This window comes from Centruroides vittatus, unplaced genomic scaffold (genome assembly GCF_030686945.1).
Source record: "Centruroides vittatus isolate TY-2023 unplaced genomic scaffold, ASM3068694v2 contig_17, whole genome shotgun sequence".
NCBI classification, from domain to species: domain Eukaryota; kingdom Metazoa; phylum Arthropoda; class Arachnida; order Scorpiones; family Buthidae; genus Centruroides; species Centruroides vittatus.
The window spans coordinates 324,584-343,464 of record NW_027121033.1 but is presented as its reverse complement, the minus strand read 5'-3'; the positions used below and the strand labels follow the sequence as shown (position 1 = coordinate 343,464).

General features: G+C 33.8%; 2 protein-coding genes across 2 annotated transcripts in view; both read left to right on the top strand.

Annotated features, from left to right (window-relative positions):
• The window catches only part of LOC136969072 (ubiquitin carboxyl-terminal hydrolase MINDY-2-like), a 114,670-nt gene that overhangs the window by 55,453 nt on the left and 40,336 nt on the right, over nt 1-18,881 (top strand). The gene's annotated exons all lie outside the window — the stretch shown is intronic.
• LOC136969068 (choline transporter-like 1) lies at nt 2,015-18,873 on the top strand. The gene is made up of 16 exons (XM_067263161.1): nt 2,015-2,142; nt 6,464-6,544; nt 6,758-6,900; nt 6,981-7,247; nt 7,343-7,509; nt 8,082-8,171; nt 8,247-8,386; nt 12,038-12,224; nt 12,307-12,571; nt 12,641-12,781; nt 12,862-12,980; nt 13,425-13,462; nt 13,539-13,667; nt 15,225-15,317; nt 15,407-15,502; nt 15,569-18,873. Exons 1-16 carry the CDS (start codon nt 2,131-2,133, stop codon nt 15,674-15,676), a joined length of 2,076 nt encoding a protein of 691 aa, XP_067119262.1. The 5' UTR covers nt 2,015-2,130; the 3' UTR covers nt 15,677-18,873.

Sequence of the window (18,881 nt, the reverse complement as noted above, 5' to 3'; positions counted from 1 at the left end):
TTTGTTTACTTACATTTAATATATGAAAAATATCTTCTATACAAATGAAAGATTTTTTTAATGATTATAAATCTTGACATTGATAATTTATGTCACACACCTTGCTTGACAATAAATATAACAATTCATTTATTTTCTGGTGTACATTATTATTGTTTCTACTGTAGAATACTTCTCATATGAATTTGTATGTTGAAAATGTATCATTAATAACTTTCCAATACCGGGATATAAATGTTAGTAAAGATATGTTAATTTCAAGTATGCTGGTGTAGTACTGTATATGTGTATATCACTAAGAAGCATATAATGTAAGTGATATCAATGAAAGTATCTGCAGCTCATACAATTCAGCAGAATTTTGATTAAAAAAATCATATTTAACCTTTGCCAGAAGCAAAAAAATATCTAAAAGATGCTTTCTGTTACTTAATTGTCAAGCTTCAGGTACACACAATTGAGTTTTATGTTATAATAAATCTATTTGAGATTTGCTTTTGTACTAATTTGTATCTATGAATAAGATTGTGTTCTCGGTCTTCCGGTTAGAGAGTATCCGAGTATAGTATGTAATTTCCGAATGCGGATCCGACGTGGCACGACTGCCTCGTAATCCAGATTTAACACTGCAATTCGTGGCATCCACATTTGATCCGACGAATGAACCGGATGCGAATCAACTCCACACTCGATCCGACAGACGACGGATTGGATAAGAATCCAATACAAACTGGCATCCCAATTTAACATGTGCAATTCATTTTAGACAATGTGAAGGAGAGAATTTTTCGACTCCACTTTACAACAGTTGAATATCTGAAAGCTACTGTTTTAATGGTTCCAATTAATTAGTGTGGAAGATGATGTCAAGGATGACATAGAAAAATCAAAATTTATATGAAGAATGCAGAGGGAGATATAGAATAAGGTTCTAACTAATATGCATGGCAACTTGAGGTTGCATTGTATTTGAGTATTTACAAATGTGTACATTAACCAGTTATGAAATTCTATGTAAACTACCTTAATTCTGCTTACTAAAGTTCTTCATACATTTTCCTACATACATTGATGAATGTATAGTACAAAGAATGTGCTGCTACATGATTTGCTACGACAACATGCCACTATATGATTTGTTATGGAAACGTGTTACCTGATTTTATTCGAGTTCTTGGTAGAAGCCGTACGGGGCCGGCACGAGAAACGGTGGGGCCCGGTGCAAGGTCGTCATTCGGGCCTTGCCTTTTAACAAAAAATAGTAGTTTCGAACGACAAAATAATATTTTAATAGTAAATATACTGTCCGTTAAATACATTAGCAAAAGTTAGTTAACTTAGCGAATGACAAATGATCAATTTTTAAATTTCGCGAGAGTTAGATCGTGCAGGATTGCGGGGCCTGGTGTTGTCGCACTGTTTACACCACCAACTGGCCGGCCCCGAAGCCGTATATACAAATGAGTAGAGTGACACACTATAAATATCTAGTTAAGTCCCAAAACACTTAAACAACATTCAGACTCTGTACATCTCAAATACCTGTGCTGTTTATAATGAACTGTATCCATGTTTCTCTAGTAAGTTCCCTATAACACGTTCAGAATCTTTTCCCCCTTCGAAACACTTGGTTTATATACTAAAATTAGCGTATGTCTCGCAATACACTACAAGCTATTGGCATCCTCGTTATTTAAAACACAGGTTTCACGAATATATTACCTATGTAGATATAAAAAGGGGCTTGTTTAACTATATTTAAGTGGTAAATTAGGGGATAAACACATTCATAACTCTCCAGACACGTAAATTCGATCGTTAAGGATGCGTTCTATATATAAACACGAATCATCACACAGCGAGGGGGGGAAACAATTGAATATCATCAACCTTACGATCAAAAGAAAGCGTATTAAATTAATTACAATCAATGAATTTAATGTGCATTAAAATTACACGCGACATAATTGAATTTTTTCCGAACAACACCACTAGGGGCCGCGTGTTATTTACACACCATTTCAACTTTTTCTTATGTTATAACCGCTTTTTTGTTGTTGTTTTTGTATTGTTTCGAACACACAAATGCTTTAATTTATGTATCAAAATACAGTTTAAAGACACCAGAAGATGTCAACTGTGGTATGATGACGTTTTATTAGTTAACACGAGAAATCGACAATTTTAAATCGAGCATTGTCCGCATAATTGACATTTTTCTTAAGTTTGTTGCATGGTAACTGATAAGTTCGGTCCCATGCTGAGTTTGTTGTTATTATAGTAATTAATGAATTGAACAACTTGCAACTTAAATCTAATTAAACTGCATGATAATTCGGTTGTTTATTATTGTAATTAAATCATTTAACTGCTCAATTAATTAATGATCGTTGTATGCAACGTTTTATAACGCTCTTACGCGGCCAAATCCGTTCCAATAATCGAGTTTTGAACGCTTTTACACGGGAATTTTTAATTGTAATCAGCCGAGAAGATTAGCTAAATGTGTATTTTGTTAATTAGAACTTGTTGGAATTGATTTTTGGATGGTGGGGAGTGTTTTTTTTTATTGTTTTATTGGTTAAAGTGTTATCTTGAATGGGATAGAACGGAAATACATAAAAGTGCTAATAAGAATGTATTTTGTTACATGTTTTGCTCTGAATATGGGAAAATTGTTGTAAAAGTACTTGAAATTTAAATAAATTTCAAATTTTTGTAAAGGTTACTATTATCTAACCACTAAAACTGTATAAAACTAGCACTTTTGAGCCTCTTGTTTGTCATTGGTGATCGGCGAGAGAAATAAAGATTAAGAGACGATGTCGGATTACTACTAACTTCTGTTGATCTTTTCTCTTATTAACACTCGACGATAGATGTTTAGCTTGGAAGTGCTTAAGTTTTTTAAGTTTTTACCCTAAAAAAGCAGTTTAAATTGGATTTATGTTTTAGAAGCTTCTTTTATAATTGTGTTTTCATATTTAAACAATTTATTTCCATTTTTTTTGAAGTATAAAAGGTTATTTATGGGCAAGTTTCGTTACGAGAAGGCTCCTAGTTTATGAAGATCTTACGAGAAGTTACTTTTAAGAATTATTTTTGTTGTTATAATATAATAATTTTGGTTTATGGGCTCTTTTCATACTTTGGTTAGCTGGCTGGTGCCTGTTTTGGCGAAGAAAGCTTGCCAGATGGTCGAGGTGGTTAAGTTGTTGGCCTACTGCTTGGACCTAGGATCGAATCTGGGCGGTCAAAAAACTCTGGGAATTTTTCGTGGTCTGTCTGTCCCAGATACGTCAGGTGCTATCCCTTATTATCTGGCTGCTCCACTGAGGGTTTAGCTGAGCCCACAATGAATATGGAAAAAGATTCTCTTACAAGTTAGTGCTTACAGGGCAGATTTTTCCCACCTCTTTTGTTCTAATTTTGTAGAAATTATATTGAAAATCTCAATGCAATCGATCTTAATTGCAAATTTGAATATTTTGCGAAAATCACATGAATTTAATTAAATAATCAGTAGATGGTGATGCACCTATCTTTAATGCCAAATCATACACAGCCCAATATATTTTTAGGTCAATGTTAAATCGAAGATTTTGAGATATTTAATGTCAAGAAATAAAACTTTTATTTGTATTGGGATGACCAAACCTTGTCCTGATAGAAGCTGTATACCACATATCAGAAATATATGGGAGCCATATCCTATATTGGAATGGTATTTTATAAATAATCTATATATTGTGTGTATGTATGTAGAGGAATTCCACCAAAATCAGGCATCTACTCCCTAAGTAATGAGGGGTAGGATTGGATATATGAAAGCCACGATAAAGGTCTATATAATAAACTCTTATCTTGATTTTCACATATGTTGTTCTTATAGACTCTGTAAGAACTACATGCAGCTTGCAAGCTGCAGTTTGGCCACTGTTGGGTATATGCTATTGTTTGGAATATATTAAATCAATAAAATAAAAACAAATTAATTTAACAAAGTAGAAACATTGTGATGATAGTCATAGGGCATATTGCATGGTAAAGTGGCATTAGAACAACTGGATAAGCAAATCAACGATATAGACTGTTTCATTTGAAATAGGCCATGCTGTTGGCTTGCTTATCCAGCCATATTAAAGTCGCTTCACCGGGAAATGTGATCATATTGTGAGCTCATAATGATTTAGTAATAAAATAAGTACACTGTACTTATTTTATTACTAAATCATTAATAATCATTAAAATAATCATTAAAATAAATGTTTCTTCATATAAAACTAGTTACTATCAATTCATACTTCAGTACTTATTTTCTCACATTGTGTATTGGTTTGGACATATTTTACCTTTGAATTGGCTCACTTATCTGTCTTTGGGTAATAAAAAATCTGTTTAATACTTCAAGTACAGTTCTTTTTGTTCTGTTCTTATATATTATTTATTTTTTTGGTAAAGTCTGTTAATGAGGAAACTTTTTTTAAAAGTAGGTGTTCTTCATTAATGAAGCATAGTATATATTGATCCCATATACCTAGAAATACTGATGATAATCCAGAAAAGACAACTTGTCGCTGTCTTTGCTCGTGGCTTAGGGGTCGACTTTTGGGGGTTGCAAATTAAAATTATAAAATACAGTGTAGAATCATTCAGTACAAAGGTGGCACTATTATTTTGGGAGCACCTGCATATTGTGAACTCATAGGTGCTGTATTTCTAAATGCACTACTGCCTAGCTCTCTGTCGTGGAAGCATGGAAGTTAACCTTCAATGAGCAAGGCGCACAAAATCATCTTGTTATGTGCTGGTCTTATTCTGACTTAAAACAGCTAGAAGAGCTAGAAATCTATAAATTATCAAGAAGAGCCAAATCTATAAACTCAGAAGATGTTGGAACAATTACTTATTCTTGGAGGTTGCTGTATGAAATCCATTAGCAATGAATACATTCCAGTATGCTTCATTCTCCACAACAACTGATGCACCAGTGAATGATTCAGTAAGCTTTTACCAAAACATCTGGCAACCTAATAAGATGTCAGAATCGAATGGCACTATGTTGGTATTTGCAGATTTATTTTATCAAAATAACTTTGGATTAATATAGACAAGTAATAAAAGTAGTGTTAATAATACAAGTGTTAGGTTGCAATATTGCTTTGTCACAGTTTGCTAGATCCATGGCCTAATGAGTATGATGCGCATCAGTTGCCACACTGAGTGTTCATTAGTGAATTATTAGAACACATTTTAGTACATCACAGTTCAATGATGTTCTGTTTGATCTACCCATCACCACCCAATCACTCCACTATGGACTTGGCTGAAACCATGAGTATGTTAAAAGACTATCTTAGGGTACATCCAACATGGCAGCATCCAGCGATCACGAGCAAAAAGAATCTTTGTATGTGCATCCAACTTGTGAGTGACTTCTGTCCAGAGCGGATGTACATTGTTTACAAAATGGCGTTGAGACGACTTCGTCGAATGCTTGCTACAGAAAATATGACGAGCATTAAAACAGTGAATTTGACAGGTAATTGTTATCACTAACTAGATACACAGCAAATATAAAGAATCTTCGTAGAATAATAAGTTAAAAAAAAGTTTTATTTTTAAAACGTTACATTTACAAAATCAGAAATTATTAAATTACATTAAAGATTATTAATTAAAGTACATACAACATATATACACAACTTATTTGTCACTCTGCTTTCATTCATCTACAAAATCAGCCATTTTCTTCTTTGGAAGAGCAAGCAGTAGAAGCGGCAAACTTGCTTGGTAGCTGCTTCCTCCACTTGCGTGTAGAAGCATCATCTGATGGTTACTGCACGCTAAATGCGGTCACTCTGGACATGCACATTTGCTTGAACCAGTTTGTTTGCTCCGCTTGGAAGTGCGTTCACACTCGCGGTGGCTGGACCCTGCCGTGTAGGACATAGACATACCCTTAGTGTTCAAGGACAATAAGAATCAAAGTTTATGAGGTTTCATGGTGGCACTAAGAAGACCTTTTTTCATGCCATCATAGGTTTGGTCAGCCTCACAATGGGGCAGCTGAGTGATGAGAGACAGGGCCTAACTTATATGAGACAACCTGTCTTATAAATGTCAGGTCCTTTCTATGTTTTTCAACTGCCCTCATTCAATTCTGGATCTCCAGAGTGGTAGGCTGATGCCTTAATACCATGTTTACTACTTATCTGTTAACCCTAAGTTTGTCAATATAGTGCTGTTTGCTTCCTCAGTCTTGTTAGGTTGCCACACTGATGTTCCAGTAAAAGCTTATTAAACTGTTCATCGGTGAATCAGGTATGGCTGAGACTGATGCATACTGGAATGTACCCAATGATTTGTTTAAATATATAGAAATATGTTTTCTTTCACTGGAATTACTAGAGAAGAAAGGTGTTAACATTCATAAAGTAATTCTTCAATTTTCATTGTTTAGGAGCAGCCGAGAGTGAAGAAAGCGAGATGGTGCACCGATGTGTTCTGCTTAGTGATTTTTTTGATTTTTTGGGCCATTTTGGTAAGTGCTGACAATTCTAAATCTTTAAAGCAAATCCTCACACACAATAAAGATTCACTTTACTATACAGTGACTTATAAGTCACAAAATATGCACATAATGCACATAAAGACTACAGTAATTGCATATTAACATATCTGGTGTTGTGTGCATCTGTAAAACATGGAACCTGTAAAGGCAAGAGTCTTTATTTATTTGTTTATTTATTTTCAGATATTTATATCAGCTTTTGCTTTTGTAATTGGAAATCCATTTAGATTAATCTATGGATTAGATAGCTTTGGAAATGTTTGCGGCTTGAGAAATGAACAGATGGGTTCACTTTCGCTTTCTGGATTGAATATGACCGACAGGCCGTATGTACTTTTGAATTTGAATCCATTTGTTTTCTCTAAGTGATTCAAATAAAGTAATAAAATTTATTTACATTTCTCAGTTACGTTTTTTATCTAAATATGGCCGACATTAGTAACTCGATGAAAATCTGCGTGAAGAAATGTCCGAACCGTTTCATTGAGAATGAAATGGATTTGATGATGTTCGAGAAGGAGACAGGTACGAAGCTCTGTAGGTATGACTTTAACCAGGATGGAAGTAGTTTCTTATATCCAGTTCCAGAAAACGCTAGTCTTGCAAAAACTTTTCAACTCATAGAAGAAAATTATGGTTACGGACCTTGTCCGAAAATGCCCATCTATCCAACGTAAGTGAAAAGTAAAGCTAAAGAAAACTTTGTTGTAATTACTATATAAAATAAACCATTAAGTACGAAACTCAGTAAAACTTTATACGTTTTAGGAAATCTGTAATGAATCGTTGTGTGCCTAAGGCAGCGTTTGACCTAACCAAAGATGCAGTTTATAGTATTTATGGTTATCTAAACAGTTTTGACACGTTTCAACAGACTGTCAGTGATTTATATGCTAGTCGTCTCGAGATTACAACTATGATTTTGCTTTCTTTACGTAAGTATAATTATTAACTATTAATATACATTAATATATTACATGAACACACAAATCTAATTTATACCCTTGTTGCCATGGTGCTTTCTAGAGGCAGTAGATAAAAAGACATTTATATGCAGATGGTAGATGAAACTCAGACATTTACTCTATCGATTGGTGTATGTTGCATACTTCTTGGGTAATTAACATAATTACAGTAATTTAAAATGGTGGCGTTTTTTTGGAAGACCCTGTATATGCTATCTTATTATTGCTTTGTGAAAAGCAATTTAAATTGAACAAAATTTACTTCCTTATCTAATTCGAATGTCTCTTCTTGATGAGAAAATCTGTTTAGAAAGTTCAAATGCTATTGGGCTACATGCCCATTGTCAAGAATCACCAATGTAAACCCAACTCAAAACAGTTTGAATTGGTGTACATTTGAGGAAGTTTCTTAGCAAGCATATTTGTTTAATAATAGAGAAAACACAAATTAAATAAAGTAGAACATTAAAAAAGTAGTAATTTAATTAATTACTTTAATTCAAAATTTGTAAACTTTATTAATTATGATTTTTTGCTTTCAGTACTTTCAGTTCTTATGGTTCTCCTCATTCATTTTGTGGCAGCTTTTGTATCTTGGATTATTATGCTTATTGTTTCTTTGGCATCGATCGGTAAGGTTCAGAATTAAAATTCATTATCATTTATTTTGTATTTTGTGATATTTTATGTTTTTAATCCATTTGTAGCTGTAACGGGCGTATTATGGTGGACTTACATTGATATAAAATATCATCTGGACACCACTCCGTTTGAACAACTTTTAGAAGAATCTGCCAAGAATGAACGTGCTTTTCTCACTTACTCCATTGGCTCTACTATATTAACTGTAAGTCTTTACAGTAAGTGTTACATTGTAAGCTTGCATTTACAAAGTGTTCCCCTTGAATGTCCCTAGTTTTAAGAATTAATACTGGGAAAATAAATGTGAATTTAGTACTGTAAACAATGTGTGTCTGAAAGTGTGTCTGAAAACCTTACTACATTAAATCAGTACATTTCCACAATTCTCCTGATGTACTGTACATGATTTAGCTCATGTCTGAGCAAGCATGTTAGGAATCATGTGTGGGCTCCCATGTCTGGAACTTTTGTAGCATAAATGCAATCCTTGACATGCCCACGAAGAGAAAAGTATAATGAGATGATGTTGGATGATCAGACAACTGAGAAATGGGGTCCTGACAATCCAGATTGTGTGACTACAATGACTGCAACGACCCTTCTGAGAGTATGCACGAAAAACTTAAGTATTGACCAACATTCTCCAACACATTTTATTCATGTATCTGAACAAGTGGATTTTATGGAATAATTTAAACTAAGGACATTCAAAGAAAACATCTTGTATATGCCTCTATCCATTAATTCCGTGTGCAATTTTTGAGCTAGTTTTGAACTTCTTCTCCCTGTTGTGTATAATTCTGGCAAATCCCTTCTCCTTTAATTATATGTACAGTTATGAACAGAATAGTTTTTATACACTAATTCATGTTTATCCTAACATTGAGGAAATGGCATAAAAACATTCTGCAAATATTATCTGATAGTTTGTATGCCACTAATAACCCTAAATGTATACACAGCAATGCCTTTAACCTGTCACTCCTCATTGTGCATATTGATGCAGTAGAACTCCAATTATCGATATTGATTTGTTCTGCAGGTGGTTTGATCCACTTGGATAAATGGATTAACACATAAAGAATGAAATTACAGGGTAATGGCATAGTATTGTACAGTACTGTATTTATTTATTCATCAATGTGTGTGTAGCATCCTACTGATCATTCAGATACATCATGGCAAATAAGCATCTCTTATGTCATGCATAAGAGAATTGCTGTGTAATTTCAGTGGGAGAGAGAAACGAGGGCAAGAAGTGGTTCGGATAATTGGACATTCATTTATTTGGAGTTCTACTGTATGTGTTTCATGACGCTCTGTCTTAAACTGTACATGTAGTTAATAGATAGCTCGTATAGGTACTGCACATAAATACAATCGCAAAGGGACTTTTCCATATCCATTGTGAGTTTGACCAAACCCATAATCGGGGCATTTGAAGAATGGACCCAAGATATCTGGAACAGACTGCTTATGAAAAATTCCTGGGGAGTCTTCAGGATTTATCATCAGAATTCTCCAGAGTGGTAGACTGCCATTTAATTATGTCATCCATCCAGTCACCCCTGCAGATTCTTTTCATTACAATTTAATACTATATATTTATCAGTGAATTTTCGTCCAATGGAGAATTTTTTAAAATTAAAATAAAGACCAAATCTGCCCAAAATTTTTATAATTTTAATTGGAAGTATTTGTGTGTTTTAAAAGGACTTTTTAATGACCTTCCAGCGACAAGTAACCTAAAAAGGAAGGTCAGTCGCCGAAAAGTGTTTTGTCTTGGAACACAAAAAATAAATGGTGATCCTTTTGGGCAGATTTGGTTTTTATTTTAATTTTAACTATACAGTCAAATCTGTTTTTATGCGGTCTTTTTTTTGTGCGATTTTTTATTTGTGCGAACTAGTTGGCGACTAGTCTCGTGTGTTTTGTCATGTCTCACGTTGACTTATTATAGCTAAATAAACTTATTGTAGCATAAATGAACTTATTATAGTAATATTATTGCATGAATATGCGAAAAATGAAATAATTTATTTTTTAAGTCAATAAAACACCACCTGGACAAAAATATGTAAAACAGACGATAGACAAAACGATGCAGTCAAGTGCTGATATTTGTTGTCAATAAATTCTACGTGTGTTTTAATTACGTTAATTAAACCTTCAAAGTGCTTTCACATTCCTGGACCATTAAGATAAGATTCATTTCAAAGCGTAAATTGAAGGTAAAATGTACTGTATTGTTTTTTCTATTTAGATATAAAATTTTAGGATTTTTATTTTATGTTTAGACATAATCCCTGAAAATGAATACGGGCAAAAACAAAGCGAAGAGGAAGGTAATTTCCTTAGAAACTAAGACTACGATTTTAAAATGAGTTATTTTTTATATGAGACTTTTTTTATGTGGTGAATAGGGACCGCATAAAAAAATATTTTTTTAATTGTGCTGCGAAAACTATTTTTTATTGCCACTTGTGAAGTTTCGTGCGATTTTTTTTTTTTAATGCGTTTTTTTTTATGCGGTCCCTATCCACTGCATAAAAACAGGTTTGACTGTATATTTATTTTATTTCATAGTTTTGATTGTTTGTGTTTCTTAAGTCTATTTTGAGCCAGATAATAAGGATTTTTATTCATTAGATAGTTATAAAATTTGGTAATTTGTCAAGATATTTTTTTAACTTAATGCTGGTTTGTACGATTGACTACTGCTGACGTTTTGTCATGCTCAAAAATATGTGGAGATATGTCAGCAATTTGGATGTTTACATGTGCCAAAATACAGTTTGTGAGTTGTTCTGAGTATATGCAAGAATATTCATTTCTCTCCAGAGCAGTGAGGACATGATTTAACGTGTATTTTGATTGTATCATTGATTGGTTCAAAGGTGCAACATGTAGATTTTCTCAACATGGTTGCAGATCATTGAACTAAGATTGCAAGCTTGCTCAAATGAGGCAATTCTGTGCATATTGCAGTTTCAAGTGACAAAATGTTTTCGTAACAGTAGTCCTATTGTGTAAAACCAGCCTTTAAGCCAGATAATTTAACATTTTCTATGATTTAAAATATCAAACACAGCTATATGTATAATTTATAGCAGATTAAATTATCTAACAATATCTGTATCCTTTCATTTTTTAATCCCGAAATTCACTTAATTAGGTTTTAACAATAAAATTATATATGTACAGTACAGAGTGGTTCCAGTTCCAAACTACAGTGACAAACTTTAGTCCTATTGATGTTTGTCCAGATAGATGGCATCTACTGGGTGTTGCAAGCCATACATTAAGGATGTAACATTGCACAATAGTGTGGCAAATGTATCGATACCTTGGGCAGAGTCATCTACTGTGACTCTGTCCGAGGCTCCCTCCGTCCCTCCCTCCCATACTGTGGCTGCCTCACAGCCCGGATTTGCTGTCACGGTAGATGATTGAAGTGAGTTTCCATGGGCCTCTGACATGTGTTAAACCTTTTGAATGTTCTTGCCTGTATTCAAACAGTGTTACTGTTAACATCCACACATCGTTCCAATGCCCATCGGAAACTGGTTCAACTTACACAACAATTTTCAGATGTCTCCACAAGTTAAAATGAAGGAGTTTGAGGTCTGGTGACTGAGCAGGCCTCTCTCGACCAATCCATCTGCTGGGAAAGGTAGCAAACAGGAATACAGATGTGGGCTTATCTCTGCACTGGTACATTTATGGACATATATTGATAGGACCATTTCTTTCTTTGTCTGCCAGGAATACATATGTGAAGTTTGTTTCCATAATTTAGAACTACCCTGTAACTAACTGCTATGAATTAACATATTTTTTAATTTTGCAATTTCAGGTCTTACTACTATTGATTGTTTTTGTCATGAGAAAACGCGTGAAATTCGTCGTTGCCCTGTTTCAGGAAGCTGGCCATTGTATCAGAAACATGCCATGCCTTCTAGTACAGCCTCTCTGGACTTTCATTGCTTTGGTTTTGTTTTTTGTCTTCTGGTTAGCCGTGTTACTCGCATTAGCCACTGCTGGTAATTTTGAAAATCAGTATAAAAAAAGATTATGTGATTTACAAACAATAAATTAGTAACGACAATGATAAAAATATTCCAGATTATCCAGAAAGGAGAGAAGTAAAGTCGCCTTTCTATTCCGAAGAAAAGCTGATGAAGACGTTAGATATTGTAACGACTGGGACTCCTACAGAGAACGTAACTCCCAGTGTAAATGCCTACACTCTGGTGTCGTATACCGAACCTTCGTGGGCACGTTACATGTGGTGGTTTCATGCAATAGCACTGATTTGGGTCAGCGAATTTATTTTAGCATGCCAACAGATGGTTATCGCCAGCTCCGTAGCGATGTGGTATTTCTCTCGGTAAGTTGGTTTTCTCTTGGATTTGATCAAACAAAACACAATTAATAATAAGAATTTGCCAACTTTCAGAGAGAAAAATTCTTTGAAATGCCCAATAGGACATTCTGTACTTCGTCTCATTTTTTATCACATGGGTTCTCTGGCTTTAGGATCGTTTTTGATCACAGTGTTCAAAATCCCTCGTTTGATTTTGCAATATGTAGAATCAAAGTAAGTGATTTGAATAGAAGAGAAAAAGTCTTTGATAATTATGTAAATGGACTGTTAAAATCTCCAAAATGATTTTTTAGGTTGAAAAAAAACAGCAATAGTGCCGTGGCGAGATGCTGTTTGAAATGCTGTCAGTGCTGTCTCTGTTGTTTTGAGAAATTTCTGAGATACTTAAATCACAATGCATATACTGTCATAGGTAAACTTGAATTCATTAACTCGAAAATGATTCCAAATACCGGTAGTCCTCGGTTAAGATGACGGATAAATACTCCAAAAATAGTGCATTGAGTAAAAATCTATAAAGAAAAGTTTTTTGGAGCAGTGGACCAACACCTTAACTTCATAGTTTTCAATTTTCGACCAGGATGCTGCAGCATACTAGGGTGCCATAACAACACTTTGGAGTGCATCAAAATATAGTGCAAAGCAGTGCCATATTTCTTACTTATTAATAAAATTACAAAAAAAAAAATTCTACATTGATAATGAAGTGCGGGATACCCATAAGACAAAAATGACTAAGTTGGGAGTGCAATTAAAATAACCGAAGGTGCATTAACCGAGGACGATCCATAATTAAATTAATTTAAAATTTAAATAATTTCATGTTAAAATAATGCATTTTAATAAACTATTGCAGCTATCAGAGGTGTCGGATTTTGCAAAGGAGCACAAGAGGTAAATATGAAATTCTAACATAAATCGCAAATTAAAGAAAGAATTAAGACAATTATTGCACTTTGTATCTTTTCAGGCTTTTATATCGTTAGTGTCGAATGCACTAAGAGTGGCGGCTATCAACAGTGTCGGCGATTTCATACTCTTTCTCGGAAAGTGTGCCGTCACGGCACTCTCCGCATTTGTCGGCATTTTGATGATGAAGGTAAGAATATATCTGTAAAAATCTTACAGATCCTTCGTCTTATATAAGGTCCATTCTTAAGCAGCGCATACCTGTATTATAATTAATTTCTTTGCTGTTTATACATTAAGGAGAAACATCTTGAATGTCGAATGGTAGATCATTTAATGTTTGTGTATTGTAAATGAGATCATCTTGGATTCCTACTTGCATCGTAAACTTGGGACTTTCGTGATGGTGAGACGCATTTTTGTACAACTGCCTGACTAACTGTAAAACCATTAATGGAATCTGTTCAGATTGATTTATGTTTGTCGCTGATGTCTTGAATGGTCAGTTATAAACACAGATGGGTTCTAAATACAGTCAAACCTGTTTTTGTGCGGTCTTTTTCTGTGTGATTTTTATTTGTGCAATTTTTTTTGTGCGGTATATGAAAATTTCAATCAAATTGGAACATAATTGACTCCTGTAAAATTTTTAAAAACTCTATTGGTTGTTTTCTATGACATCAGCAGGTTTTTTCATTTTTTATTCAGTAAAATTTTTTTCTGGTACGTTTATTTCGGTCCCCTCTTATTTTAATAGCATAAAAACTATAAATATTATGTTATATTTGAACAGATGTGGTAAGTTAGCTCCCCTCCAGCTTTAGACTGCAGGTGTGAAATTTCACGCCTTGTTAAATGAAATAACACTTCCTGCAGCTATATTTATCAAACAAAATCATTATTTAACGATTATTTTTAACTTTTTAATGTTAGATTTGTATTTAAGTGGAAATAATTAATTAATATAAAAATTAAAATTCTTAGAGGATTTTTTTCCCCATTAGGTGTTGCAGAAAAAGACCCAAGTAGTTAAAAATGCAATTCCTAGTTATTTCGTACGGTTTTGAGTTATTTTCTACGTGAGACTTTTTTTATGCGGTCCCTATTCACCGCATAAAAACAGGTTTGACTGTATAACAGAAATCAACACGAACAAATTACCATTAGCCAGATGTTTGTATGGAAATAATCTCGTTGTCACAAAAATCCCAGCTTTATGATGCAAATAGGAATCCCAGAAGGTTCTGTTTATGGCACCCTTAAAAGGTCAAGTGCCATATTTGATTAGATACAAACAGTAAATTTGGTATATGATGATTATTGTTTGTTTGTTGCCATATACAATCTCCCACAAAGACATTCTGTGGGAAATTTCTTTGTGTTTGTAACACAAATCTGCCAAAGTTTGAAAAATCCACATGGCCAGCCTGTTGCCAGATGTTCGTACCATTTAAACTTGATTCAAAGGAGTTTTGACGATGATCAAAAAGTAGAAATTCACGGTATATTTACACTAATTTGTGAGGGGCACAAAAAAATAGGACTTGCATGTGGGCAGGAGATACTTTAGCAACAGCACTGTTGGAAGGTCTCTTGTATATTATAATTTAGAGCTGTAACGAGTGTAAATCAGGCCCTGCCTATCACCATGGGGATTTGGACACTTAATTTATTTTGAATAGTAAATCAAGAATGTAAAGCCAAATTTTTACACGTAATATTTACATTTATCAAATTCTTTTTGCAGCACGATCCAGAGTTGCATTTTTATGCAGTTCCTGTTTTTATTGGAAGTGTGTTCTCCTTCTTCATAGCTCACTGCGTGCTTTCGGTTTATGAGGTAAAATTTTATTCAATTCTCTGACATATTTTTAAATTTGAAATTGATCATTTAATTAGTTCACGAAAGAACTTCTGAATTATTTTCAGATGGTCATCGACATTTTGTTTCTCTGCTTTTGTGAAGATTTAAAGATGAATGATGGATCGCCCGGAAAAGAATACTTTGCTCCTCCGGGATTAATGGTGAGTTTTTTTTATTTATTTTAAAAATTGATAAATTAATCTAAGTGTGCATTTGCCACGTTCCAGAAATTTTTTAAAGAACACGGTGACGTCGGAGATTCTGCCCAACCGTTACGGGAACTACCTGGCAAACAGAAGGCCGACGAATCAGATGGAGAACAAAGAAACGTATGACTTCGTTGGCAAAGTCTTTTTACTTAAATTTCGTCGATTGCTTTGTTTTAAACACAATCATGCATTAATTTAATTTTTGTTTATGCTTGAAAAATCATGTTTGTTTATAGAAAATGGTACGTAATAATTGCCAGACTTTTTGGCACGTCTAAAAAGGGACGGATGGCTTTCTCTTATAATTAGGAAAAGGTTGTGATTAGATGGCAACTGTGATGTTTAAAAGTAGGGACCATTCCTATTTCGGGTCATATGCAACTCTTGTGATTTGCCGTTTCTATTGTGATGATTGTCTTTTTTTTCCGTTGGATGCCAAACTTTAATCGTACAAAGTTTTTTAAAAAAATTTTTGTGTTATCCATGGTAAAATTTTGATAATTCTTTAAGATAATTATTTTTGTCAATCAGTATTAATGAGAAAATCGCGATATGCTTCTGTTAAGTTGCCGTTTCGATAAACGACTGCCTCTGTTACTTAACTGCGAGGATATATAATTTACTATGTTCTTGTATTTGTTATTTTGAAGATGGATTTTATTTTATATGATAATGGTGATGAATCAAATTAATTAATACTGAAATTTCAAATTTGGAATCAAGTATAAAATTTGAGGATCCAAAAATTTGGGGTCTTGAATAGCTTAAAACATAGATGTGTGACCACCTTCAAAATAATCCCCTTGTATGACAACACATTTTTGCCAGTGCTCATATGGCTGTAAACCATCTCTTGCAACCACCAATAATGTCTCTGCAATGCTGCTTTTACCTCATTTGAGGACTCAAAATAACATCCCTACAAATGTTGTTTCATCAATGGAAAGAGGTATCAATTGGGGTGAATGAGAGTTATGTGGAAGCACATTTTTGGTGAGAAACTCTTACATTATGAACCGATGTGGACCTGTTGTCACGGAGAAAGTATTGTGTCCCTTTTGCCACATCTTGGGCTGTTTATGACTCCGTTTGCAAAAGATAATGCATCTGGAGATTGCACAAGCAGTGGAAAAATGTATCGTCACCCAAGCGGATTATTTTGAGGGTGATTGTGCATCTGTGTTTTAACTATTCAAGGCAAGGAACTAAACATGAAGTACCTGAACTTTTGAATAATTCCTTGTATATAATTAAGGTTTCCTTTGGTGTAAACATATTGAATGATCAAATATCTGTTTCAGATTTCTGTCCAATCTTCTATGGTAACTTTGTCTTTATCGGGAATTTATCATAGTGGTATGTTGAAAAATTTGTAGATACATCTTTTAAGAACTGCTGATGTCTGGTGTTTTATTTGGACATCTTCATCGGACCAAAAGTTAGGGTCTTAAAGGCATATTTTTAGTTTGACATTATCAGACCACTTTCATCCGTTCTCCAAAGGTTTACATTGCAATTATTATGCAAATCAACACTACTTTTAACATCAAACTAGATTTTTTGAGATGGTTTGAAGCTACACAACAATGTTGTGTTGAGGGACACATCTATCAGCCAAACTTTGATTTGTTAATCCATTCCTACAAATAAGTACAGTGGGTGATCGGTTAATGAACATAATCCGTTCCAAGACTTTGTTCGCTATCCGAATTGTTTGTTAACCGATTATCGATTTATCATAGGTTTTTATGGGAATTTGATTAACTTGTTCTGGAGACTCTAAAAAATAAAAAAAATAAATACTTTCTTATTACATTTATTTATATGTAATAATAAAAATACATATATACACAGTCTTGCATTTTTATTAGTCATGTTTTTTCTGTTTGTGGGGATTAAAGAATCTGTCCGATGTTGATTACTTTTCTCGTCTTCAGGAATTTTCAGAAGTAATTAACAGCATTGTAATTGTAGAGATCCCCAAGCCTATTAACCTCATTCTGGTTTGGATGCCATCTGGATGACCATTCTACCGCTTCAAAAGGTCTTTAATAGCAAATTGGTCCTCTTTTGTCTTCCACTTTTTCAAAAGAAAATACATCTTACTGTTTCTTGGTGTTCTTCATTTAAGAGTTCTTCTGTGGTCACATCAGTTTCAGGTTCCATTATGAGCTCTTCAATGTGATTGTCATTACTCCTTTAGCTGCTTGAGACTTCTTGATATATCTTTCTTAGCTAAGATTTTGCCTACTGTAGACCTGTTCAAGTCATACTGCCTAGCAACATCAGACATCATCTGCCCACCCTCTACCTTGGTTATTATCTTTTGCTTGGTTTCTGTAGTGAGTGCAGTTCTTGACACTCATCTCTTTTTAGGCTCTATAATATTATCAGTTTCTTTTTTACATAAAAAGTTCAGAAAAGCACAAAAATTCAGAGACCAGAAATCAACTAGTGCACAAAAAAGTTATTTAAATGCAAGGCCCAGATGAAATTTGAAATTTGGTACTAAAACATTACCGAATATCTGATGGGACAGTTAAACTCTCACCTTTCGTAAATAAAAACCAATGCAAAACTTAAAATATAAAGCAGGAAACCCTACTTTTTGACCTCATATCTATTGAATAACAAGTTTCTGATAAGCTCTGTATGACTTTTTTCTCAATCTAAGTAAATTATTGAAAGCATAACAAAAGAAATCCATCTTTGAAGTTTAAAAATACGTGTAAATTTGAATGTGTATCTATAAACTTTGTTTTTTTGAAGATGCACAAATCTTCCAATTTTCCAGTGTGTCTGAAAAGTTGCTGTGCAGTGGAAAAGATTTAATAAAAGTGAAGTTTTACATATGAGGTTGCAGTTTCTCCTACAGCGAATGCCCCGAGAGTTCCAAAATCTGGGGGAGCGAGGGCCAGATTATATGGGAGATTATGCAATTAGAAAAGAAGTCTTCCAAAAAATGGAATGTCTGAGCGAGCTATCACACAGTGGAAATGCAGAACATATGACTTACGGGTCTTGTATGTGATGCTGCATGTATAACTTTAGCCTCATTACAAATTTTTTGCTTCACAGTAACTTTTCGGACATCCCGTGTAATAATTTAATTGAATTGTGACTGTTTCAATGAGTAGATGTCAAATGCCATAAATGAGAAGCATAGAAACTAATGTATTATGGAAAAAAAAGACTTAAATTACGAATTGTAAAGTATATTTTTTACATCCGCTACATGATCCAAGGTTGGTTATTTTTACAAACATAGAAGTGCCTTTTTTTAAAATTTTTTTAGTATAATAAATCTTAATTTTTATAAATAATGTTTTAA

Excerpts from the sequence above, each read along its gene's own strand:
- LOC136969068 (XM_067263161.1), top strand. Across the intron at positions 8,387-12,037 it reads TTGGCTCTACTATATTAACT|GTCTTACTACTATTGATTGT; the intron begins GTAAGTCTTTAC and ends TTGCAATTTCAG. Across the intron at positions 13,463-13,538 it reads TTTGCAAAGGAGCACAAGAG|GCTTTTATATCGTTAGTGTC; the intron begins GTAAATATGAAA and ends GTATCTTTTCAG.